This window comes from Physeter macrocephalus, chromosome 6 (assembly GCF_002837175.3).
Source record: "Physeter macrocephalus isolate SW-GA chromosome 6, ASM283717v5, whole genome shotgun sequence".
Classification (NCBI taxonomy): domain Eukaryota; kingdom Metazoa; phylum Chordata; class Mammalia; order Artiodactyla; family Physeteridae; genus Physeter; species Physeter macrocephalus.
The window spans coordinates 30,141,895-30,169,157 of record NC_041219.1 but is presented as its reverse complement, the minus strand read 5'-3'; the positions used below and the strand labels follow the sequence as shown (position 1 = coordinate 30,169,157).

At 38.7% G+C, this 27,263-nt stretch overlaps 1 protein-coding gene across 1 annotated transcript in view; it reads right to left on the bottom strand.

Annotated features, from left to right (window-relative positions):
• CFAP54 (cilia and flagella associated protein 54) overlaps positions 1–27,263 on the bottom strand; it is a 296,564-nt gene that overhangs the window by 87,856 nt on the left and 181,445 nt on the right. The window contains exons 48-56 of the mRNA XM_028490464.1: positions 26,735–26,788; positions 21,751–21,958; positions 19,249–19,328; positions 17,146–17,315; positions 7,008–7,113; positions 4,676–4,823; positions 3,687–3,844; positions 3,336–3,515; positions 3,106–3,232 (exon numbers count right to left, since the gene is read on the bottom strand). Of these exons, the coding sequence (XP_028346265.1) occupies positions 3,106–3,232; positions 3,336–3,515; positions 3,687–3,844; positions 4,676–4,823; positions 7,008–7,113; positions 17,146–17,315; positions 19,249–19,328; positions 21,751–21,958; positions 26,735–26,788 (1,231 nt within the window). The remainder of the gene's footprint in view (positions 1–3,105; positions 3,233–3,335; positions 3,516–3,686; positions 3,845–4,675; positions 4,824–7,007; positions 7,114–17,145; positions 17,316–19,248; positions 19,329–21,750; positions 21,959–26,734; positions 26,789–27,263) is intronic.

Sequence of the window (27,263 nt, the reverse complement as noted above, 5' to 3'; positions counted from 1 at the left end):
CTTACTGTTTCAAATTGTACTACAGGTGTTTATTAATACAAGACAAAAATATCAAGCCTTTTCATGTCATTGAGGCACTTATATACATGTACAATATGTACTATATATGGACTACATGCAAGACAGTGCTATATAATATAGTACTAATATATAATAATAGTACCTGAATCATCTTCTAGATTTTTGTTAAAATTAGAAAAAGAATTGTTACAGAAATTATTGACTTTTCTCTCTCTCTCCCTAACTAAATAGGCTCTTCGAAGGCAAAGATGATGACTCCCTGTTATATTCCCACTCCCCAGCACTATTCTTGAACCTTTCTTCACTCCTATTATACAATCAGTAATCTACTTTTTCAGCTAATAAGGAAGCTCTAGGTTCAGTCATTAATGGAAAAAAATAATCTTAAATAACCATGATGCTTATTTTTTGTTTGTTTTTTAAAAATAATCTCGAAATGTCTTTTTCTGTAAGAGGCTTTCACAAAGAAAAAGAATTTTTTTAAGTGGCTCTATTCTTGCAATGCAATCTATACTATCACTATAAAGGAAAACTGTCGAGAACGCATCAAATCAGATAATTTTATGCTTCATAATATTGAAGTGCTCCTTTTTGCAATAAACATCAACTCTGTGAAAAAGAAGTTGTGAAACTGATGTTGTTTTGACAGAAAAGTTGCTATTGGTTTTTGTTCTTTAAGTTGGTATTTAATATAATGTAACAGAAAGCAAGCTGTTCTGCTTCAACTGAGTCTAAAAAACAGCAGCAGTATTGCCACTGAGTGGTGACACATCTTCAAGATTAGTAAGGCAGGAAAGCAGAGAATACGTTTAACACAATCTGTACAATTTAACACAATCTGTACTTTAAGTTCTTGTAGAAATCAAATATACTGGTAATACAACAAATTGTGGACCAAAGATACAGAAAAATAGCTCTCATGGGATCAGTGAGCTGGAAGGAATTCCAGAGGTCAGCTATGCCAGCCTAATTTCATAAATGAGGAAACTCAACAATATAGGGGTGAACTGCTTTACCTATGGTAATAAAGTTCATATCTGACGATGGTGATGATGATGATGATGATGAAAATCATATAATAATAATGATCAATACTAGTCATGAGGGGGAGGAGCAGAAGGGGAATAAGGGAAAAAATTCTGGGCATGTGATGGTTTGAGCACACTTCTGTTGCCCTCCCTTCCCCAATCACCTGCCTCTCCTGAGCTGAGCAGCTGCTGGTACAGGAAGCAAATGGGTCCCAGGAGGTGATGGGTAATGTTTCAAAATGTGGGTTTTGTTATTATTCAGGTATGACAAGGTCAACAGGTCAGGAGATGACTGCCATTGAAAAGACAGTATTTTTGCTCACAGTTCTCAAGAGGAGGGAGGGCACACCATGCCATGCAGGGCCACACAGGGAAGCACCAGGGTCAGTCAGGAGGTAGAAGGAGAAAGGAGAAAATGTGGGCAAGAGCCTTTATTGTGTTTTTTGTGGGAAGGAGTGGGTGGGTAGGGTAAGCAGACTAAGGTTTAGGATTGGCTAGTTTGTATCATTTCAGTGGGCTCTGCTAGTAGTCTATACCTGTCCCTGGGGTGATTGGTGCAGAAAAATAGTGGCCCTGAGGGTAAGAGCCCAGCAAAGAACAATAAAGGAGCTCAATAAAAGTTCAGGGTGTAAGCTCTGGAATGGCGAGTTTGCATATGAAAGACATCCTCACAGGAGTGAGGTTTGCTAATCTCTAGGAATTGGCTAACCCTGGGAGGGGAAGTCCCTCCCTGGTCAGCAAGACTCCTGATGTCAAAGCATCAGAAATACATTTTTTTTTTTAAAAAGGAATGATGAATATAGGTTAGAACAGAGAGAGAGATGTTGTAAGATTTTCTGTCCTCTGTGATAGACAAGAGCCTTGGAGCTATAGGTAGGCAGCTTTGGGTCAAAGATGAGAGACAGTGTCCTAGAGAGAGCTTGAAGCAATGTCTGTGAGCTCCTGAGAAGGGCAGCAACACTGGCTGGCTCCTCCTCCTTGGTTTCCAAGGAGCTGTAAGCCTCTGGCTTACTGGTCTACCTGCTCCAATCAGATCCCCTCTTGGCTGGCTCCGGTCTATCCTCCACTCTATTCTTCAGCCAGCAGCCAGGGTAATCTTTGGAAACATAAACTGTCCCCTGCTCACCCTCTCCCATTAGGCTGTCCCTAGCCCACTCTGCTCTGTCTATACTGGTCTCCTTGCAGTTCTGGAACATGTCAAGCTTGTCCTGACCTCAGAGCCTACAACTCACTGCTCTCTCTGCCTCTACTGTGCATGACTTCACTAAGCAAATGCTTAACATTTACAGTCCAGGGTTAAATACTACTTCCCCAGAGAGGCCTTCCCCAATTATTCTACTTAAACAGGCACCCCTCCCTTTGCTGCTCTTTATCAGCAGATCTTATCCACATCATTTACAACACTAAGTACAATTTATACTTACATACATATACATAATTCATCATCAAACATAAGCTTTCTATAACCTTGCTGATTTCCTGTCTAGTTGTTATCAAATACACATCTTATTTTATACAATATTTATTGGATTAAATTTTATAAATATAATAATAATAATTAAATGTTTATTGTTATACAGACATAAGCTTTCTATAACCTTGATTTCCTGTCTAGCTGTTATCAAATACACATCTTATTTTATACAATATTTATTGGATTAAATTTTATAAATATAATAATAATAATTAAATGTTTATTGTTATAAATATTATAACAATGTATAAATATTGAATAAATATTAAAATATTTTATACAACCTATATAATATGATAAATGATAGAATATGCATTCCTATATATGATTTGTTTAGTTGTGTATTTCTGTCTCCCAGGCTAAGAGAAGGAACCACATCTGTTTTCATCTCCAATAGCTTCCCAGGACCTCACAGGGAGGCTGGCACATGGTAAGTGTTCAAAAGCTATTTGTTAAGTAAATGGAACCTGGCTATTCATAAATACTGCCCCAGATAAATGCACTCACATGATAGCCTCACTGAAAATGACTTAACCTTTTTCATCAGTGACTTGAATGTAATATATGTTTAAGTGTTCTTACCAATTCTCATTTTTGTTTTGGCCAATAACATGACATGAGGAAGATAGACATTTTTCAAAGGCAGTAATGGACTTGCATAGTCAGTGTTTGATACAGGAAATTCAATTGTTTCTCCAAAAGTTAGCATCTGTAAAAGAAGCACTGTAATGAGTAATTAGCTAATGTGGTATGCTGTAGGAAAAGACAGAAGAGTAAGTTTCTAAGTCTTGTGGACACAAAAGCACTCTCACCTGTTCAATAAGAATGTTGTGAGACTGAGTCAACAAATATAATCTTTCTGTTTTCGAAGAGGGAGTTTCCTTGAATTTTTCGGCTTTTGTTAAGTCATCCAGTAAAAGCATGCTTCTCACCAGTGTTAAATGAGATCGAGGAGAAATAAACTCACGTCCTTCAAGCAACTGTATTACATCCTATTAAAATAAAATTATTCCATTTGATAGTACCATTCACAATTCACTGAAACAGGAGCCAGACGTATTGACTGTAATGCATTCAGTACCGAATGGAAATTTAAATTCTCTCCTTTTATTCTAACCGGAATCCTCTGGTAAATATCAATGTGAATTAGGTTTCCTTCCTACCTGAAGGTTTTTTATGATGTCTGCTTTTAAGTGCTTTTCTTGTAGGCCAATGATTACAGCTTGCATCAAGAATTCAGCCTGTAGCTCCCTGTGGCCTGCACTTTTTGCCTCCACACACACTTCATTGATGAGGCTCACACAATCTGTTACATCGTTTTCTAAAATAAACAAATGCAGGTACTTAAAATGCACTGAGAAAGTAAGAAATTATATGTGCATGGTATCCTCAGTGTTTATCACAGGAATATTGTATAATATAGAAGAAGAGGAAGATGTAAAGACGGAAAACAAATAAGACCGCAAGAAACATTGAAAATAAATGTGTTGTAATTTAGGAGAAGTACTTTAGGGTATTCAAATGCTGCAAAAGTAATAATGATATTCCATGAAATAATTTAATTTGGGAGATGGGTAGAGATGAGTGAATAGATAGGTTTACATATAGATTAACTATTAATCACTGCAAGAACTAATATTTATATGTGCCAGGCTGTAATCTAAGAACTTTAGAAATTTAACCCATTTAATCCTGGAAACAATCCTATGAAGTAGGTACCACATTTCCATTTTCCAGAGGAGGAAACTAAGGCCTAGGGGGATTAAGAGATTTGGCCAAGATTACACAGCAAGGAAGTGGTGGATAGAGTATTTGAACTCAAGTTGGGGGTGGCTCCAGAATCTGCACTCTGGACCCCTGAACTACGCTGCCTTCCTAGACGACAGGAAGGCGTGTGTATTAGCATTCTGAAATCTCCTTGCCTGCCTTGCATACAGTAATATACATGCCATTTGCAGTGATACAAGGGACTGCTGACAATGATTATTCTCATTTAATAACTTGAATTTTTTATTCTGGAAACAGATCAAGCTAAGAAGTTATAAAATGTTAATGGTATAATAAAATACATCCCAAGAAAACCTCTGTTACCTAAATAAAATTAAATTTTATGAGAACTTTGATTAAGGAGATGGAGATAGGATATTTGTACCTTTCACGATTCCAATGCCACGAATCTGGGCAACAAACGCAGTCACCAATGCTAAGCGGCACCTCAACCACAGATGAATGTTGAAATATTCTCGAGAATTTAGGGAAATGGGATCTAAAAACTCATTATCATCTTTACTTTCAGTGGCCTAAACAATATTAAAATGATGGTTATTTTTCCATTTAAAAATGTCCAAGTTCTAGCCCAATGCTAAATGTAACATAAGTTAAGGGAAGCATCGATATCATTTAACAGTATTAAATTTTTAATTTTAGAAATTATTCTTGAACATTCTATAAAACATAAAAAATACCCAAGGAACAAACAAATAAACAAAAATCACCCATAATCCCATGCTCCTCTATTAACACTGATCCTCTATAAGTGCTTTGCAGCATTTCTTTCTCTCTGTATACTCACTGTTGAAAACTAGCTTTGCAGTCTGAATTTTTCATTGCAAATTATATTATTATCAGCAGTTTCCATACCTTCAAAAATTTTGTGACCATCATTTTAAAGGCTGAAAAATAATCAGTAATACTGGCTAATGTTTACTGAGTGCTTATTACGGGCCAGGCGCTGTGATACAATGCTTTATACACATTAGTTCACTTAATCCTCCTGACAAGCCCAAGAGGGGTTATTATTATCTCTATTTTTCAGATGAGAGAAGCGAAGCCTAGGAAGGCTAACTATTTGCTTAAATGTCATCATATTTTGGCGGAGGCTGGGATTCAAGCTTGCATCTTTCTGAATTTAGAGCCCACTGTCTTAATCTACTACATTACACTGCTATGTGCTGCTCACATCCCAAACATATATTATTTTATGATTTACTACCCTCATTATTACACTTTATAAAGGGAGTGGCCAATGTTCAGAGCTACTGGGAGGGAGGTGACAAAGGAACTTTTCCAGGGAGCAATCAATCTTAGACACTTCATCTAGAACAACGCCCATTTGTTCTAGAAATTTCCTGCTACACATCTCTGACAGCTCATCATCTCCAACCAGTCAGCAACACCTGCTATCAGGAGCTGTAACCTGGACTTGACAGGGGCTGGAATGTGACAGACAGGTGAGGAGCAGAGGGGGAAGGGGAGCTGTTCCTGAACCAGAGTTAAGAAGGGAACAGAGACCCCGAGACAGGGTGGTGATTAGAATGGGTACACCACGTACTCGAGGGGTCTAGTGTTTAGATTAGAAATACAGAAGAAATACCCATCAACATACCTTAATCTCTGCCTACATTGCTGTTATTATTGAAAAGCCAAGTCATGCTTAATCTAAATCAGGGTTTCTGGACCTCAGCATGACTGACATTCTGGGCCAGATTATTGTTGTGAGGTTAATGTCCTGTGTGTTACAGGATGTTTAGCAACATCCCTGGCCTCTACTCAGTAGATGCCACTAGCACTCCCTCTAGTTATAACAACCAAAATGTCTCCAGGCACTGCAAATGTCCCCTGGGAAGCAAAATACCCACCAAGTAACAAGCATTGCTCTAAGTAAATTTTCAGAATCAGAATCCTTTTTAGCCTTTATACTGCTTTTACTGTGGTAAGAAATGAGTCAATTAGTTTTGCTTTTTTGTAATGACATTAGATAGGAGCAATTTTATTAGTAAAGCTTAAGCTTTATCTTATTTATTTTAAAATGAGCAAGGATTCTATGTGCTGAATCTTTATATTTTAATCCTAAACAACCCTGTTGTTATTAAATTACTTGCTCTAATCAAAATCCAATGAAATTTCAAAGAACGTGTGACGCCAGTTGTCAAATAGACTTGAGGGCTTGAACGCAGAAGAATTTAACTATGAGAAGGAAATAGCACAAGGTACTGTTAGCACAAGGTAGGAAACAGCACAGGTAGGAAATAGCACAAGGTAGGAAATAGCACAGGTAGGAAATAGCACAAGGTAGGAAATAGCACAAGGTAGGAAATAGCATAGGTGTCACGCTGATAATGCTAAAGAAATAAAATCAAAAGTGAAATGAAGAGAAAGTCATGCGAAACAACTTTATTTACTAGTGACATCAGATCTAGACTACAAGAATGATACATCTGGTGGGACTTCAGTCACTATTACATCCAATCCCATCAATTCCCAAATGAGATTACATAATTTAAAAAAATTTTAAGGAATTTGCCCAAGGTATACCAGCCAATAAATAGCATCAACGGGGCTTAAACACAGATCTTTTTCCTCTAAATTCAATGTTCTTTTTTCTTTACCCCTTTGTTTCATTCAAATAGTTATACAATTTCCTAGCATGCCAATAATTATTCCATAAAAAATGTTATCAGGATAAACATTAAATTCATACATACGTAAGCTCCTGGAGAGATGGAATTCTCTGTGTCATCTTCTACTACCTTCTTTTTAAAAAGTTTTGAATCCTGGAGAAGTTTAAGTGTGGAAAATACTATCGCAGCACTAAAATAGAGAATATGTTTTAAATGTTACTAGTATTACACTCGTGCCATTTGTATGTTATTTCCTAAGTCTCTTCCTCCAAAAAAACCTCCCCATACTCCCACCCATCCCCAAAACTGTTAGGTGACCCTGCTACGTGCTCTAATAGCACCCTGGCCTTTACCGTAAGGTGATACTTACAGCATTATTTAATTGCCTGTAAAATTGCTCTGTGTTTGTCTCAGCTAATTTATCTTATCCCCTGCTGACACCCAGCATCTAGTAGCTTGGACATCATAGGAGCTAAAAAATATTTTTAAATGAAAATGAGTGAATGAAAGAATAAATGAATGAATGAATGTTTCCAAGATCTAAAACAAAATTTACTGACAATCTCATTAATAAAATGAGCACACATGTATTTCACATACATCAGGATGTGGTTCTCCAGTTTTTTGACATTATAAAACTGTTCTGCTTAATGCTGTGCACTTGGAAACTCTTAAGAAAAATTACTGCTCAATCAGTATCTAGCAGTGCCAGGAGGGAAAGGTACTTAATGCAGAAAATAGAAGCCAGGAGATAGTAATTCTCCTCACTTCCTGTCGTTCGGTATGTAAATTTTTCTTCACTTTAAACCATCACATCCTCCTTCCCTGTAGAATGATAAATGTATAATTGATGTCACACTTTTTCAAAATATTTTAATAATATATGTTAACAGGCTTCTTCATTTGAAAATCTATTCCAAAACAAAATTCAAAATACAGAATAATCTGTGTACCTGACGATGCTTATTGCACTGCTACTTTATAACACAGAAAGACTGAGTGAAAGCCAAACGGACAATGTATCCATTTATCTAATGCCCCACGTGATATCTCCACTTGAATAGTGAATAACAATCACATTTAAGAGGTGTTATGGGTTAAACTGTGTTGAGGTCCTAACCCTCAGTGCTCATCATGCATCCTTATTTGGAAATGGAGTCTTTACAGAGGTAAACAAGTTAAAACAAGGTCATTTAGGGTGGACCGTAATCCAATATAACTGGCGTCCCTATAAAAGGGGGAAATTTGGACAGAGAGACAGACATGCACAGAGGGAAGATGATGTGAAGACACGCAGGGAGAAGACAGCCTGTGACTGGAGTGATGCATCTACATGCCGAGGAACATCAAAGATGGCTGGCAAACATCAGAAGCTACAAGAGGCAAGGAAGGGCTCCCCCCAGAGCTGTCAAAAAGATCAGGGTCCTGCCCACACCTTGATTTTGGACTCTCAGCCTCCAGAACTGTGAGACAATAACATTCTGTTGTTTTAAGCCACCCGGTCTTGGGTACTATGTTGTGGCAGGAAACTAGGATAGGTTAAAAGCAGAGCCTCTTGCTTCCACCTCCTCCACCAAACCTACTCCTCTCCCCTGTTCTCTATCCCAGATAGAGGGCCCAGTATCATCACCGCCTCCCCTTTGCCTCACAATCTATGTTCAATCCATCAACAGCTTCAACTTCAAGATCTGGACACTAGCCAGCAACTCCTCACCTCTGCACCTCGTCCACTGCTAAGACCTCCATGCAGGCCACCAACATCTCCAGACATCCATGGGAGCTTGCTGGCCAGCCCCTGCAGTCCTGGTCTCTATGAAGAGACCACAGTGGTCTCTCTTCAGGATGTAAATCAGATCACGACACTTCCGCTGTACTGTTCCAGAAGGCTCCCGCATCCCTGGATTACGGTCAATACACCACCCTCCTTTGGGTCAGTTAGTGAGGTTTCTAGCCAAGAAGATGACCAGCTTCATCTGGGTCCAGGGATGCTTGCAAGAAGGTAGTCTGTCTCTGTGTGTAGGCTCCCAGAGTATGTACATATGCTCAACTCGTAATTACATTTTTAAAGCCTTTTCTGTATGTATCTACATATTGTATTGAAAGATATTTTCTCTTTTTTCCCCTCAACTTTTTTTTAAAAAATGATAACTGGTATTTACTGTACTCACCACCTCTCAGGTGCTATGTTAAATGCTTATTGTGAATTAATTCACTTAATCCGTACCACAAACCTACAAGGTATGTACTATTATCATCCCTATTTTATAGATAAGTTAACTGAGGCCCACAAATGTTATGTGACTTGCCTAAGGTGACTCAGCTAGCAAGAGGAGGTAGGATCAGAGCCCAGGCCACTGGCCCCTGAGCCTTCAGCACCCTTAATCATTAAGCTACAATGTGGCCTCTTTCTTTTCACAGTTCTAACAAGCTTTGGCTTTGTTTATACTGGCACGGTGTTACGCGTTGCCACATTTGTATTACCATATGGTTATAGTCGACTGCACCTTTTACAATATAAAAGGCCCTCTTTGTCCAGTTTAATGCCTTTTGCCTTGCATTCTACTTAGCAGACTTGATGAAACGGGATTATTATAAGGATATTAAATAAGGTATTTAGTCTTTCATTTGCTCAAAAATATGTATTGAGCACCTGCTATTGGCCAGGAACAAATCTAGGGGCTATGGATACAGTCCTGGCCTCACGGAGTTGACATTCTATTGAGAGCAGGGTATTCTTAACAAAGAGGAGTGCTTGGCAAATAGACGGCTCTCAATGCACCGTAGCCATTACCATTATTAGTATATAAAGTTGGACAGGGAATATGCAGGGACTAAATTGATATTTTTTCTAAGTTGTTAACCAGCATCAAAACCTTTCAGCCATTATTGAATTTCAATCTCCGAAGATTTTACTGAGTCCTTAAAATGGTTTAGATACTCGTAGAATATCTTCTAAAGTATGGTTTGTGATTATCTAAACTTACTAGTTTTTGTTGTTTTTTTTTTTAATAAAACTAAACAAGGAAGCAAGAAAACAGCAACAAAAAAACAGAATGCTGATGGGGTGTGTGTCCAGGTACGAATCTCTTTTCCCCCACACCTTTCTTCCCGGAAGGATACATACATGTTTCTAAGGCACCTTGTTTACTGAGTAGCTTCAGAGGTTAGCACAGGATGACAACTAGAGGGCCCTGAAAGGAGAAAACGATGCCCATCCCACTCTTCTGACCTGAAGCCCAAATTCTGATTTCAAGGGAAATGAGGTATGAGGTTTGGAATCTTGCTAACCCCAAAACTTAATGAATAAAATATAAACATTACTGTATGTCCTAATCCAGCTGGTACTGCTTAGTTACACAATGGAAAACTTCTACTTCCTCCTCTGCACTAGGAAGACAGGAAGTGTAGGAGGATTACCCACTACAAACAGTCAAAATCCCAGCAGGAGGATGTTTCATTCTGACACAAAATAAGAAGGCTCAAATGTTATTCCACTTAGACAATAAATTAAATAGAAAGGAGAATCGGAAGGAACGCTTCAAAAAAAAAAAAAGACAGGATTCTGAAATAGAGAGGCAGCCCTGAAAGAAGTAGAAATACAGTTTGAATAACTCTGATCCCATTTATTTCTTATTAACATTCATGACAAAAATGGTCAGTTTGTTCTCATAAAATCTATGCGGCTCACTCTACCTGTCACCCTAGGGAATGTGCCTTTCAATTTCCTTGACACATAATTTTATTAGAAGTATCATGAAATGTCAAGCTAACCAGCATCTGGGAAAGGGACTGTCCAACACTCTCAGCAGTGCCCAGACGGAAGCTCATGGAGGGTAAAGTTCACCTACTAAAACTCATTCATCCTGACAGCAGGCTCCCCAAGTGACAGCTCTGCTGCAAAAAGTCAGCAACATCAAAGTTTCTGCAGGTTTTGTCCCAAGGGCCAAGCCCATGGATTTAAAATCAGGGCAATTCTGGTATACTTGCACATTATTTGCATACATCTATCTGGTCTTCAAATTAAAGTTCTATTACAACACTCCCTTCTGTGCCATTTTGTAATGTGTAGTTTCTCACTTCCTTCTTTCTCCCTAAAAAAAAACAAATCACTCATATCCTCCACACTTAAGGGGTATAAGACATGTAGAGAGCTAGGGAAAGAATGAAGGTAAGTGACAAGAAATATTTTCTAGGGCTGCTATTGCTCTCTGGGACACAGTTTGGAGAAAGGAGTTCTATGTGCCTCCATAGGAAATCATATAGTCATATTATATATATATATATATATATATATACACACACATATATATTCAATATATATAATTATATATAGAATATATAGTTAGACAAACATTTTCTAAATATACATTTATATATTATATATTCAAATCATTTATTTCTATAGGAAACAGTATAGTAAAAGTTCCTTCTGTCTTCAAACTTCAGTGGGGAAAACAGTGTATTATTATACTAAGCCTATTTTAACCATCAATCAGCTACCATTGTATTCTTTTTTACCATTGTATTCTTAAAGATAGCTACAAATGTGACAATACTCTAAACAAGTGGGTCTCAAGTTTTTTTACTCTCAGCACCCATTTACACCGTTAAAAATTATTAAGAAACCCCAAAGAGCTCTATCAATATTTACCATATTGGAAGTTAAACTGAGAAATGTTTAACTTCATTAACATTTATTAATTCATTTAAAAATAAAAAGCATAAACCCATTATATTTAATATAAATAATGTATTTTTATGGAAAATAACTATATTTTCAAAAACAAAAAAATAGTGAGAAGGGGGCTTCCCTGGTGGCGCAGTGGTTGAGAGTCCGCCTGCCGATGCAGGGGACATGGGTTCGTGTCCCGGTCCGGGAAGATCCCACGTGCCGCGGAGCGGCTGGGCCCGTGAGCCATGGCCGCTGGGCCTGCGCGTCCGGAGCCTGTGCTCCGCAACGGGAGAGGCCACAACAGTGAGAGGCCCGCGTACCGCAAAAAAAAAAAAAAAAAAAAAAAAAAAAAATAGCAGGATTCCATTGTTTTTGCATTTTTGCAAATCTCTTTAACATCTGGCTTAAAAAGAGAAAATCTGCTTAATAGAAGACTTTCATATCTGCTTCTATATTCAGTCTGTTGTGACATAATGATTTGGCTGAAGCGTATGAAGAAGACTAGGTCTCACACAGATAGTTATTGAACGTGGGAGGAGTATTTTAAGAGCCTCTTCAAATAATTGTGAATATTCTTCCTCGATACTATACCAACATGTGACAAACGACAGTTTCTTAAAAGTTTGTTGCTATGTGGAATCTACTACCATACACTGATGAACTTTTCCTACTCTGTTACATGAAACTCTATCGGTCTATCTTGTTAACCAGGATTTTGGAACATCATGCACTGGCCATTTGGAAAACATTAGCTCCCTGAGTTAAATAGATTCCCTTAATGTTGAAGCATTTCATTACACAGTTTATAAAAAAACATGCGCGTTACTATTACCACCAGTCTCATCAAAAAAAAACGTAAGCATTAGAAAACTGTCAAGCTCATGATGGCAAATACAAATTTTCCAAAAATCCCATTTTTCTACGGAAGTTTAGATTTTATCATTGGCAACAAAAACTATTAGTTGTTTTCCTAGAAGTGGCATGTTCGTTTTGCTCATTTTCAGCAGAATGCCTGTCAAATACCCAAGTCTGCATAATCATGGTTTGCCAGTTGTTTTTTCAAATAAAAATGTTGTTCCCTGAAAAAAACAGCTTGTTCAGCTCTCAGTTCATCCACATGTGTGCTGTTCCTCAAGACAACCATCAGACTGTGATATGCAGCAGAAATGCTTGAGGTATATTTCCCACGTAATATATTCCCACAGAATATTAAAACTACATTCAACAATAGGTATTTATAAATGTAACAGATTCTACTGCTTCATCAAAGGCATTCTTAAGTAAATCTGGCTTTTTTTTCTTTTTTAATTGCAAGCGTGCAGCAGTGAAGAACAGAATGACTACTAGTTCGGTTTGGTGTCACTGCTTTGATTCATGGTGAGCTACCGGAAGTTTTCCCACTGTTGCTTTTTCAGCATCAGTGCAAATAACAACACAGTGAAAAAGGCAAGCAACCTCTTAGTTTTCTAAACTATTATAAACATAGTTTACTATGTTATAAACTGCTATAAAAACAGTTCTGACCTTACAGACCTCCCTGAGTTTCAGGAATGCCCATAGGTCTGAAGACCACACTTGGTGAATCACTGCTCCAAACAGACTTTATGGACTTTCATCGCTGCTTAGAAACCACAGAAATTTTAAATTCCCCAAAACCTATACTGTCTCTAGCATAAAATCAAATTTAGATGTGGTTAATCATGGAATAGCCTTCAGTCAAGGCTCCCACTGATGAGACAACTGCCTGTGTCCAATCTAAGCAAAAGCAAAGGGGGATTTCTGCTGAATTGATGTCCCCTTTGCAAAGGCTACAAGAGAGCTTCTCCTGTTTAAAGAGAATGGCCATCTAAAAAATTAACTCCCTTTCCAAATTCTGAATCTAATGCATAGAACTTAAAACACGGAATTTTAGTATAATGAGAAAGTTAAGGAGAGAAAAAAAAATTTGTTTCCATCTAATTTGATCATTTCTTTTCATTCGGTAATTATATTTTTCATTTCTAAAATTTCTATTTAGTTTTTTTTTTTCTAAATTCATCTGTTCCTTTTTTATCTTGTCTCATTCTCTTCCATCCTTCACATCTTTGAACAGTGTATTTCTTGGGCTGTGAAGCTGCCATTTGTTGTGCCTGCTAACTCTCTTTTGTGGCTCTTTCTTCATTTGGTTTATGATATTTGACCCGGCGCTACCTTTACCGGCAGTTGTTTTCCATGAGAGTCCTGCATTTCCTAGGTAATCTCTATGAGACAGCTTTGGTTGTGCCTCTGCTCCAGCTCTGTGATGTCAAGATCAGTTTCAAGGTTAACTTCTCAGGGTTTCTGCATTTCATTGTCAGTGCCAGTTTGGACCCCGCAACTGCCAATAGCATTGATCTGAAGAAACTGATTCCTCTTGGGTTACTCTTTTTCCATCCAGGGCAGGCAGCAGTTTCCTTGCTGGTCCCCAGAGACCACTGTGGAATCCCAAGCTAGGGGACAGTTTCATTCTGTATTAGAGAAACAAAGAAGACTGGACTGGGATCCTACCCTACTGTGTACCAATTACATCAGAGCATCAAATTTGCCCTCTCTACTGGGCAAATAATACATATATTATATATAATATATATATTATATGTTATGTATAATATGTATATATATGTTATACGTTATATAATACATCATCGTTGCTCCCATCTCAAGAAAATTTGTCTTGACCCTACTTCTACCAGCTGCTAACATCCTATTCCTCTACTCCCCTTTACTGTGAAACTCCTCAAAAGATTCATCTTTACTTGCAGGTTCCAATTTCTCTCCTCCCATTTTCTCATAAAACCACTCTAAATATGCTCTTTCCCCCGCTGCCTTCTAAAATTACTCCTGTCGAGGTCACCAGTGACCTCCATGTTGCTAAATCATCCAATGGTCAATTCTCTATTCTCATCTCAATCTATCTGGAGCTTTTGGCAGAGTTGATCACTCCATTCTCCCTGATACACTTCCTTCACTTGGCTTTCAGGATTTCATAATCCCTTGGTTTTCTTATATTTTCTGGTCATTTCTTCTCAGTCTCCTCTGCTGGTTCCTCATTTTCTCCCCAGTCTCCAACCAAACCCAACCCTCAGTCCTTGGTCCTTCTCCTTCTTTCATCTACTCACATTCCCTAAGGAATCTCATTCATTAGAAAGGCTTGAAATACTATCTATATTCTAAAGACTCCAAGAATATTTGACATTTTCAATTGCACCTCAAAGGGACATAGTCTAAACACGGTCCAAAATCTAACTTCAGATCTTTCCCCTAAATAAGCTGCACCCCCGCAATCTTCCCCACTGTGGTTAGGGACAACTTCTTTTATAACTCCTCTCTTTTTCTCACCACTCTACAGCCAATCCATCAGCAAATTCTAATGGCTCTACTTTCAAAATATACCCAGAATCCGACTTACCACTACCTCTAGTGCTACGGCCCTGATCAGAGCCACTAACATCTTTCTTCTTATTATAGCAGCTTCCCCAGTTGATCTCCCTGCTTTCAAACCCTTTCCCTCTTACAGTCAATTCTCAACCTAACAACCAGGGTTATCCCTTTTTTTTTTTTTTTTTTTTTTGCAGTACGCGGGCCTCTCACTGCTGTGGCCTCTCCCGTTGCGGAGCACAGGCTCCGGACGCGCCGGCTCAGCGGCCATGGCCCACGGGCCCAGCCGCTCCGCGGCATGTGCGATCTTCCCGGACCGGGGCACGAACCCGTGTCCCCTGCATCGGCAGGCGGACTCCCAACCACTGCACCACCAGGGAAGCCCAGGGTTATCCCTTTGAGGTGAAAATCAGATGATGTCATTCCTCTGCTTGAAACAATACAATGACTCCTTACTTCCCTCAGAGTAAAAGCAGAAGTCTTCACCCTGGCCAGAAGGTCCTATATAATCTGCCTCCCCCATCAAGGATGGCCTCCCCATCAAGGATGACCTCTTTGAACATCTCTCTTAAAACTTTCGCTCGCTCCATTCTAGCCACAAGAGACCCTGTGCTGTCCCTCAAACATGTGTCAGGCATGTTCCCGTGGCCTGCAATACTCCATCTACAGGTATTTGCATGGGCCCCCATGTTTATTTGTTCAGATGTCACCTCATCAATAAAGCCTATCCTAACCACCCAAAATTTGGTTCAGATGTCAAGATCGATGCCATACACATCAAGAGAGTGTGAAAAGGTTGATTACTCCCATAGTGAAACTATCCAGGAAGAGCAGGGCAGCCACCCAAACAGGTTGAAAATGTCTTGAGAGAAAAGAGAAAGGAGACTGGCTGGGCTTTATAGTAGTTAATGGGTGGCGCTGGGGTAAGGGTTCCCACGTGTGGGCCAGGTCGGTGTGATTTAAATGTCCCACCAGCACCAAAGGAGGGGGCAACTAGGCTTTCTTCTCTGCTTGCCCAGGTGTGGGGCAGAGGGGACGGGGGAGTGGTGGAGCTTGAAAGCAGTCAGTTAACGAACATCTAAACGGAGTCATTCTCTTTATTACAACTGCACAGTTTTAACAGGATAACCCCTCCTCCTCCCACTGCTGATATTCTCCAGAACACTTATTTTTGGCCACACTATATAATTTACTTACGTGTTAGGTTTACAGTTTATTGTCAGCCTGTTTATTATCTATTAGAATATAAACTCCATGAGGGTAGGATTTTTGTCAATATTGTTATATATTTTGTGTATACTGTATACATCAGTGTTAGCATACAGAACTTAGGACCATGCCTAGAATATCGTAGGTGCCCCCAAATTACTTTTTGAATGAATTAATGAATGGTAAGATAAGAAATTTGCTCATTATTCAAAGAATCACTATTGAAAGTGTTCTCGTGACAGAGGTGTTTATCATAAATGATATGGGAAGTTCTTGAAAGTATATTTCTATATTATTCAATATTAAAAAATCACTGAGAAGTATTTTTAACTATGCAAGTGTTTATATGTCTATGAGCTTATGAATACAGAAACTATATTCTATTCATCTTTGTCTCCTCGGTGCCTAGATCAGAGCCCAACAGTGAGGCAGTTAGGAGATACTGGTCACTATATATGAATGAATCAACGAACAAATGAAAAGAAAGATGTGACATTAGCAACTGCATCACATTTTTAAAATGAGCCACCAACAATAGTTTATTAAGTGGTTGAGCACAGCATAGTTCAGGAGATGTTACTTTTTCAAACTAGAGCTTGTTTTTAATATTTTTATTGGTTGTCTAGGGAGAAAACACTCCATAGGTGTTATTTGTAAAAAAGCTATAAGGAATTTAGGTTCTGCCTTTTAAAAATAAATTATTAATTAAAAAGGAGAACTCTGTGACTTTGTTTATGTTTCACATAAAACATCCTAGCTATGTGCTTTAATAAACCAATTAATTTGTTGAGAATTACAGTTTCAAATGTAGTAATGTGTGAAAACTCTCCTGAATAGTAAAAAGCAAGTCTGCTCTATTAATCTAGGAATTTATAAAACTTACATAAAATTTAGGTATATTTTAACAAATCAGAGTGAGGAAGAAACTGTGATGCAGAGACTCGCCTGTATGCTGCCCGGTGTCTCTGCAGGGCGACTGCAGCCAGCTGCAGCCTGACCTCCACCACAATCTCTAGCTCGCCAGCCGAACACTGAGAGAGGTTCTTATGGCCTGGATGCTCCATCTCTGACACAAGGAAGTTGAGCCTGTCTTCAGCTTCTGTCAGTAAAATTGACTAAAGAAAGAACAACACATAATCACCCAAGCTCAGAAATAATACAAATCATGTCTCATTCATCAAATATTTTTCATGTACTGAAAAGTAACAATGAATGGAAGACCAAAAAGGAAATCTGAACAAAATCATCAGAGAAGAGAGCTCAGTGAACAGGAAAAAGACAACAGGGAATGAAAAGGGAAGTAATGGCAAGAGTAAGTGTGTAGCAGACCTACTAGAGCATGGACTTGAGGATATAGGGAGGGGGAAGGGTAAGCCGTGACAAAGTGAGAGAGTGGCACGGACAGATATACACTACCAAACGTAAAATAGATAGCTAGTAGGAAGTAGCCGCATAGCACAGGGAAATCAGCTAGGTGGTTTGTGACCACCTAGAGGGGTGGGATAGGGAGGGTGGGAGGGAGGGAGACGCAAGAGGGAAGAGATATGGGAACATATCTATACGTATAACTGATTCACTTTGTTATAAAGCAGAAACTAACACGCCATTGTAAAGCAATTATACTCCAATAAAGATGCTAAAAAAAAAAAAGAGTAGTGTGTAGGACAGTGACCCTTTATTGTATGCACAGCCAATGCCCATACTTGCTTATTCATAGTAGCCGTGTTCTAGAATGTTGCTGCAAACACTGAGTCAGCTAATAACGAAGCACTGCTCCTAGGGAAATACAGGGATAGGTTCCTACGAGCCTCTGGTCACACCATTTTTGTCAGCTGATCAGTACATAACCTTGTTTAATGTGTGTTTATGTTTAAAGACACGTTATTGAATATACAGTGTACATTCATTAACCTTGAACTCACAGCCAATAACTCTACAACTCATGCCTGATTGAAGCTTGTCTAACACACATATTTTCTCCAAAAGGCACATCACAGCCTCCTTGCACTTAGGATTACTAGACAGCTCTTCAGCACTATGCATTAGGGGCCATTTCAAATAGTGAAAAGATCAACAAAAGACCCCACAAAAATGCAAAAAGCTTGGCAATAAATGAAAAGGACACTTGTTTATAGTATCAAAGTGGAAAGAAAAAGTCAGCATTGCCTTGTTCAGCTCGGCTGGGAATGTGCATATCAGGCAACTCAAAGTTTTCTATGCGCTGTGCCTGTCCCCAAATGACCACCAAAGAGCAAAGAGTATTGATTTGGGAGTTACAATTAAATTTTAGCAGATAAGCAAATTAGCAAATACTGAATCTGTGAATAATAAGAATCAACTGTATTTCAAATTAAACTCTGGTAGGTCACCTAACTGGTAATGTAAAGATAATGCGATTTTACAGTTGACAATCAATACTAAATAGCAATAGCAATACTAAATAGCAACATGGCAAAAAAGAAAGGGACCAACCAATCTTTCAAGGAACAGGTCTCTAAAACCTTGTTTGTATAAAGCAGTAAATACTATATAAGGACTAGGGTAATTTAGTATAATGGGTAAGAACGTGATCTGTATTTTATTAGTTGTGTGGCATTAGTGAATTTCTTACTGTCTAAGCCTCAGTTTATTCATGGTTCAGCACAATACAGTTCAAAAATGATTAATATGTACATCACAGAGTTGTGAGAATTAATCATGCAAAGTGCCTGTCATGCAGTAAGCACTGAATAAATGGTACTGTTGTTGTTCCTGTTGTTATCACTATTATTATTAGGAAACACCAAACAGGGCATGGAATGCTCAAATCCCATCAGATAATAAATCTTATTTCCCACGGCAACTTAATCGAGTTAAAAGGTCAAAGTCTGACACCTCTCGGCATCTGCTTTTCTCATGGGGAGTAGACTCCATCCCTGGCCCCAACCCATGCTTAGGCAAGAAAAACTACGTGAGTAAGCACAGTCCTGAAAGTTGACCTGTCCAGGGCCTAACAGTGGGCTTTCTGGTAACGGATTCCCTATGATTTGAAAAATTTTTTAAACTTACCTTTAGTGTGCTAAGTGCGAAGTCCTCTTTCATTTTTGTAAGCTGACAAAGTAAGCCTCCCTCATCCTTTGAACACACCTCTATAAGACACAACATTTTGGAAGAACTAAGGATATCTGCGGTTAGCTTAAATATTAATTCTGATTTACAAAACTCATCATTAGTTGGGAAATTTAATGTTTAAAGAACAACCACAATGATAATTAGAAACACAGTGCTATATCAAACGGTCCCTAAATATCAGACATTAGAAGACTGAGGCTGATGCTTAAATTCTGAAAGGATCTCTTGGGTGCTTGGTGATGCCATTCAAGTTATCGGCTACTGATATAAAATAGTGGTTCCTCACCTGGGATCCCAGGACCCCTTAAGGTCCTCAAAGAATTGGGCTGGCCAGAAAGTTCGTTCAGGTTTTTCGTAAGCTGTTAGGAAAAACCCGAACGAATTTTTTGGCCAACCCAATATTTTGGGTCTTCCAGATATTTATAATATCTTGACAAGATCTCCTTGGAAGTGTCAGTTCTGCTGATTTGCTCCAAGACCTCCTTAGAAGTGTCAGTTCATGCCCCTCACTCTCAGAGCAGAGAGTGAGACCATTTGGAACAGCGCAAACTACAATCCTCAAATATCTCAAAATTCCTACCCACAATCCAAAGCTGGCCCTCATTCTGAGTGAGGGAGCATTGAGAGAATTTAGATCACAAACTTTGTCTGCTATAGTAAGCCTGGCTTCTAGACTACAGGAGGGAGAAAAACTACAAGTCATTATTTGACTAGAAATTAATGCACAAATTACCCACCTAAAGAGACTAAGTTTGTCAAGAAGAAGAGGGAGTCCAGAGTAACATGGAACTGAACACACCTGACTTCCTCCCTTCTTCCAACTTCAATTTGCCGGGCTCTTCTCCTAAATTAGAAGACTCTGGAGCTAAAGGGTCAGCTGAGTATGAGGGAGGGCCCAGAAGAAAGATCTGGGACTAGGTCTTCTCCCCTAAGGGAACGTGAGAGACAGGTGAGGACAGAAACGGAGGAATGCTAGGATGAGTACCAGAACATGAGAAATCCTGGCAAGAGGTTGATCCACCTCTTCCTCCTGCTCTCTCTGCCTCCTGAGTGACCCCCCCACCCCTGTGTGGTCCTCCCATGTTGTAGCATGCCCCTCCCTCTTGGGAGCTGTAAATAACAAACTCTGTTTTCAATGGCAGCCATCTCCTGATCTGTTGGCCTCACCACACCTGAATAAGAATAAAACTTACACTTTAAAACAGAGGCCAATATTATTCTGATACCAAAACTAGACAAAGACACCATAAGAAAATGACACAATACATGTTATGAATATGGATGCAAAAATCTTCAACAAAATCCTAGCAAACAATCCAGCAACATATAAAAAGAATTATACACCACGACCAAGTGTGATTTATCCCAAGAAAGCAAGGTTGGTTAAACACTCAAAAATCAACTAATATAATACATGCCTACAGATAGAATAAAAAACAAAACCCATATAATCATCTTAATAGACACAGGAAAAGCATTTAATAAAATCCAACACCTTTTCATGATAAAATCACTCAACAACCTAGGAATAGAAGAGAAATTCTTCTAGCTGATAAAGGACATCTATGAAAAACCCACAGTTGACATCATACTTAGCGGTAAAAAAACAAAACAAAACAAAACAACTATTTTTAAGGCAACATTAATTCATTTGAAAAATATGTATATAGTTTTATATGTATATACGGGCCATAAATCCCATCCATGGGTATCTTATCCTATAGAAGTATACACTATAGTACGGATATGTAGTGCTTCCGCACTGTTTCCTAGAAACAAAGTGAACGCACAACAGGGGAATGGCTGAATAAACCACGGGCTGGCTGTTCACAGCATAAAACACCACACAGCCAGTTTAGGGGACCAAAGCAAAGCAGCTGACTTGGAGTGGCTTAGCAAAGTTCTTTACATAAGAAATGCAAGAGGCAGAAAAATGTAAAATACATCATTTCTTAAATAAATGACAAATCCTATTTTGTACGTGCAGCTGACCCTTGATCAACGTGGGGGTTAGGGACACTGACCCTCCATGCAGGTGAAAATCCATGTATAATTTATAGTTGGCGCTTGGTATAGATGGTCCTCTGTATCCACAGTTCAGCATCTGCAGATTCAACCAACCACAGATTGTGCAGTACTGTAATATTCACTACTGAAAAATATCGGTGTATGAGTGGACCTGTGCAATTCAAACCTGCGTTGTTCAAGGGTCAACTGTGTATAATGTAAAAAAGTGGACAAATATGCAGATATATTGGTGGATATGGATAGGCAGGTACCTAGACATAAGCACATATGTGTGTCATTAAGTGAGCTCAGAGAAAACCATGAAAGAATATCTACTAGAATGTTCATATGGATTACTGGGGGTAGAGTGGGGAATAGGTGGGGAAAGGGAATAGAAAGAGAAATAAGCAAAAAAATAGAACAAAAGATTACCTTTCAGGTTTGGGAGGTTTGGTCTGTTTTTCTCATCAATAAGTCCATGGCAGACTGGTTTCACTATATGTTCGGGGACACAATTTATTGTTGCAGCCACATTTATTAAAAAGTGTGCTTTAACAAAGGCAAACTTATTTAAGAGATGTTGCTGACCGACTGTAACCAGAATTAGAGGCAAGCCTTTGTTTATTAAATCATCAAGTGCCTAAAAAAAATTTTAAAAAAAGGCAAAGTAGTAAAATACTGTTTTCAGATATTATTAGCTTCAGTCCCCTTCTGCAGTCCTCATTTGGTGCAGGATGAAGGAATTCAGGGAGAGACATGAGGGAGCATAATCGGCAGGTCCATTGAGAGAGGCGTCACAATGATGCCAGCAGGTCCACAGTGCTCCTGCCATTTCCAACCAGTTGGTTACCTGCCCCATGAGGCCAGCCCTGCCACACAGAGAGAGTGAACCCAGTGCCGACAGCGAGGAGGGGACACCTTATCAAAATGGAGCAAATGAAAAAGCTCATCAGCCATGCATGCTGGCCGCTCTGCTTTAGCTCGAGTGCATTAGAGCTCGTGGGATGGGAAAAAGGGGAAGGGCGGGAGGATAAGCAAACCCCTTCCCAACTTAGAATCCGTGTCAATCATGAGCATCCCCACCTTGAGGACTCCCTCAACTTCCTGGTCCCCTCCCTTGCATGCACACTTCCTTGGCAATCACGCTAAGTGGCACCACTTTAAGTTCCTGACCAAACTTCAGTGCCACCTGGTCATCATCCCACATTTTCCCAGTCTATTCATTCTTGCTCTCTCCTAGACAAGCACTTCATGCTCTTCTTGTTTCTAAATTCTAACACTTTCTCCCCAACGCCCCTCCCAGCTAGTAACCTTGCTTCCTATACTTAAATGAGAAAACTGAAGCAGTCAGAGTAGTGTCCACAGACCTCACAGCTCCACCTCTCCCTCCTATGCAAGCATCTGCCTCACTGCCCTGCCTTCCTTCCTGCTTCCTAAGGCTGGTGCCACCCCTTAGGCCATCAGTCCTGTCCCCACTGGTATACTCAGCCATTCTCTCCTACATCATGTGTTCCCTTTCTAACAAATACCATATGATATCACTTACATGTGGAATCTAAAGTATAACACAAATGAACTTATCTATGAAACAGAAACAGACTCACAGACACAGAGAACAGACTTGTGGTTCGCCAAGGGGAGAAGGTAGGGGAGGGATGCACTGGGAGTTTGGGGTTGGCAGACATAAACTATTATATATGGAATGGATAAACAACAAAGTCCTATTGTATAGGACAGAGAACTAAATTCAGTATCCTATGATAAACCGTAATGTAGAAGAATATGAAAAAGAATGTATATATACACATATGTGTAACTGAATCATTTTGCTGTACAGCAGAAATTAACACAAAATTGTAAATCAACTATACTTCAATTTTTAAAAATGTTCCCTTTCTACAGAGACATTCCCATCAGCACACAGCCATGCTGTCTTCACCTCCATTTTAAAAACCAAAACCTCTCTATACCCTGACTTCCTCCTCCAGTTACATACCCTAATTCTCACTTCCCCTAACAGCAACAACCTACAAGGTTGTCAATATTCCAATCTCTCTCCTTTCATTTGCTTTTAAACCTACTCCATCCTTACATTGAAACCCTTTGGTCAAGGTCACCAATGGCTTACACTTGGCTAAATCTAATGGTTAATTCTCAGTCTTCATATGCCAAGTTACTTTCATCTAAGACACCATTATTTTATATGCCAATTAAACTTTCACATGCCCACAACTGTAAAATGCACTATGATTGCAGAGCTATAAAATGTTTTTTAAAATACATGTTTAAGACTTCGTGAATTATGGTAGTGCACTTCTCAGCAAAATTTGACACTATTAATCATTCCCTCTTCTGAAAATGCTGCTTCTCTTGGCTTTCAAGCCACCACACTCCCTTGGTTTCTTTCCTATTATATCCACTACTCCTTTTCCGTCTTCTTTGCTGGTTCCTCCTCTTTTCCTATACCTCTAAATATTGGAGTGTCCCAGGGTTCCATCCTCTTCCATCTCCTCATTCTCTCCCCTTCGATGATCTTAATCAGGCTCATGGTTTTAATCTCATCTAAATGCTGATTAAATCCCAAGTTTTTGTCTCTAGCCCCAACTTCTCTTCTAACTCAAGACTCATATAATCAACTTCTGACTCAATTCTTCCACTTGGATGTCTAACAGATATCTCAAACTCAACATGTCCAAAACTGTATTCCTAGTCTCCCACACAAACACAAACACACAAACACACACACACACACACAGTATAAGCTCTATGAGGACTGAGAATCTGTCTGTATTATTGGCTAACTAATGTGTTTGATTGATAGTACTTGGCACACAGCAGACTCGATGAATTAGCTAAAGTGATCCCTTTAAAACACAAGTAGATCAGGCCACACCTCTGCCCTAAACCCTCCAGTGGCTCCTCCTTTTGTTCAGAGTAGGAGCCTAGGTGACAAAAGCCCTACAAGGCCCTTCTCCATCTGAGCACCCCACCACCATCTACCCTGTTACCTCTCTGACCTTGTCTCCAACTGCTCTCCCATCATTCACACAACTCTAGCCACACTGGCCAAGATGTCCCTCACTAAGCTAGGCAATCCTGCCCCAGGGCCTTTGTACTCACTGTAGCCTGTTCTTAGATTATTCTTTCTCCAGATTTCATAGGACTTGCACCTTTACCTGCTTCAGGTCTGTTCACCAATGTCACCTCAGTGAGGACTAAGCTGATTGTCCCATTCAAAATTACAACCCCAGTCTAGCCCCATGCTCCCAATCCCCTTTATGAGCTGCTGGGTTCATTTTCCCCTACAGCATGGTTCGCCTCCTAACATACTATATTATTTACTCATTTATAACATGTACATATATATGTTTATTACTAGTCTTGCCCACTAAAATATAAGCTCCCTGAGGGCTTAGAATTTGTTTTGTTGATTAACTGATGTATTTATCTGACAGCACAAGAAGAGGACCTTGCACACAATAGGCTCTTATTAAATATTTGTTGAATTAATATAAAAAGCAGATGCTGGGGCTATGTATTCTAAAAAAATAAAAAGGTAAATTATTTGCCTTACGTGAGCTAAAAAAAGAAAAACCTCATTGTTTGGGAGAGTATGAGGCAATGCTCGCAGTGGGGAGATCTGTTGCTGTTGTTCATTCTCCTTCCTTAAGCCCTTCTAAAGGGTGGAAAGCAATACCTGCAAAACAGCCAGACATGGAGCAACTCAGCCTGACCTGGTAACAAATGATCGTACTAAGGAAATGGTTGACATTCTCCATCTAGAAAAGAAACTTCAGACTGGTTGGGGGTGGGGGGTATGTGTAGGAGAAGGTTTCTCTTTTCTATCCACAGCAAACAGTGATTTAATGAGCCCTGACAATTACAGCCAAACTCTTGAGGATCAAAAGAAGATTAATTAGTAATGCTATCCAACACTCCTTCCTCTCCCTCTATACAGAAAATATGAAGCGTAATCTGAAGCGTCTTAAGCAGACCAACAGTTCTGTTTTAATTAATTAGCTAATAGAAATCGGTTTTCCATTATACAGTACTGTCAGTCTCTTTTTGTTTAAAAAAAAAAAAAAAAAAGATCAGACAAACATTCCTTTTATATCCAAGACCACTTTTATAACCAAAACCAAAAGAAGTGTTTTTAGGATGCCCTGGCATTTATGACTGGAAAGAAATAAATATTCCGAAGCATCCCAAGGTCTCAGAACACTAAAATGAAAGATGAATATGTATTTGTATCTTCCTAATACCATTTCTTTCATTCCAGGCTACTTGCTTATAAATTAAAACAAATTTTAAGGCAAAAACAATGAATCATCTGAAGCATAATTAAAAGTGAAGTTTGTGGAATAAAATTAACAATAATAGAAAAGTAATAAGGTTACATTTAATAAAAGGTAGATAAATTCCTACCAAAATTATGGAGGAAAAAAATAAAGCAATTTTGAGGAAATGTCTCTCAAAGTTATTTCATAAAAATTAATACTTTACTTAGTGAAACAATGCTGTTTCTGAGCATTTAAAAAAACCAAAAACTATGTGTACCTGTCTATATGCATTAACCATCGCCTGCCTGTGTGAACCCCTTGCCCCTCTGTAACCCCCTTAACAATGGTTGCCCTATCACCCTTCCACTCCAACACCTCCTAGTGGACAAACTGCTGGGACTCTAAGATTTTTTTCTAATGATGATAAAATTTAAATGCTTTTAGGTCACCAAAAGTTTAAAACCCAATCATTCCATTAATGACAAGAATAAACCTATTGGGATGGGCAGTCTGGTCCTCTCTTTGTAAAAAATAGTGGGGAAATCAGAGGAATTGCTTATAAAAATGTCATATGAAAACCTTCCTTTAGCTAATGCTATGATGGTAATCATACTGTAATATATAAACGTATCAAATCAATGCACTGTACACCTTAAACTTACACAATGTTATATGTCAGTTATACTCCCCAAAAAAATTGAAAAAGAAAAAAAAAAAAGAAAACCTGCCACACATTGGCTGAGAGGCAGTCTCAGACTGGGGCAATGGATCCAAGTAAAAGCAGTATTGAACAGGTGGGCTATCACAAAATCTTTTACTGATGATCAAAGTTATTAGGTAACTAAGATAGATATTAGATACTTGGCATGGCTAGATAAGCAAACTGAATATGCATGTGTAATTGAAAATTGAGGAACAGTAACTGATATTTTGCTCCATCTGAAAACCAGATCAGTTTGGGTCTGACCGTATCTCTGGCCTCAATATTTGGAGATCAGACTCCATTACCAGACATAGAAGAGCATATTACACAGCAGATATTCAAAAACAAAGATTATACATACCAAAAAGATTGAAATGACTCAAAAATTATCCACACTAAATATCCAATATTTATAAAATATCGTTATCCTTACCTGCATATTTTCTTTACTAGTTAGAGGTTTTCCCGAGTCAAATGATTGAAATAGCTGCCAATATACAAAATGTTAACATTAGAAACAAGAGTATTGAGTGCTCCTTTAGATGAAACTGTTAATGTGTTCTAAAACTATCTTAAATATAATTTTTATTATAAAAGTAATCCATGCTCTAGTCAGAAAAGACAAGTATAGTATAAAGAAGAAAGCAAAAATCAACATCTTTAGGTTGTCAATATTAATATCTAGGTGTCTTTACTACCAATTTCTTTTTGATGTATTTTAAAATTTTGTATATGTATTTGGATTCCTTTTCACTAAATGTTATATCATAATTATTTTCCCACACCATTATTTGTAAACCTCGTCTAATAGCTCAGTAGCATTCTATCCTATGAATGTACCATAAAAACTTAACCTCTCTCTTATTGTTAGACATCTAAGAAGACCACTTCTCATCCTCACCCCACCATTCAGCCCTGGTTTAAATAATATTGGTGACTATTTTGCTGGTATTTCTGATTAT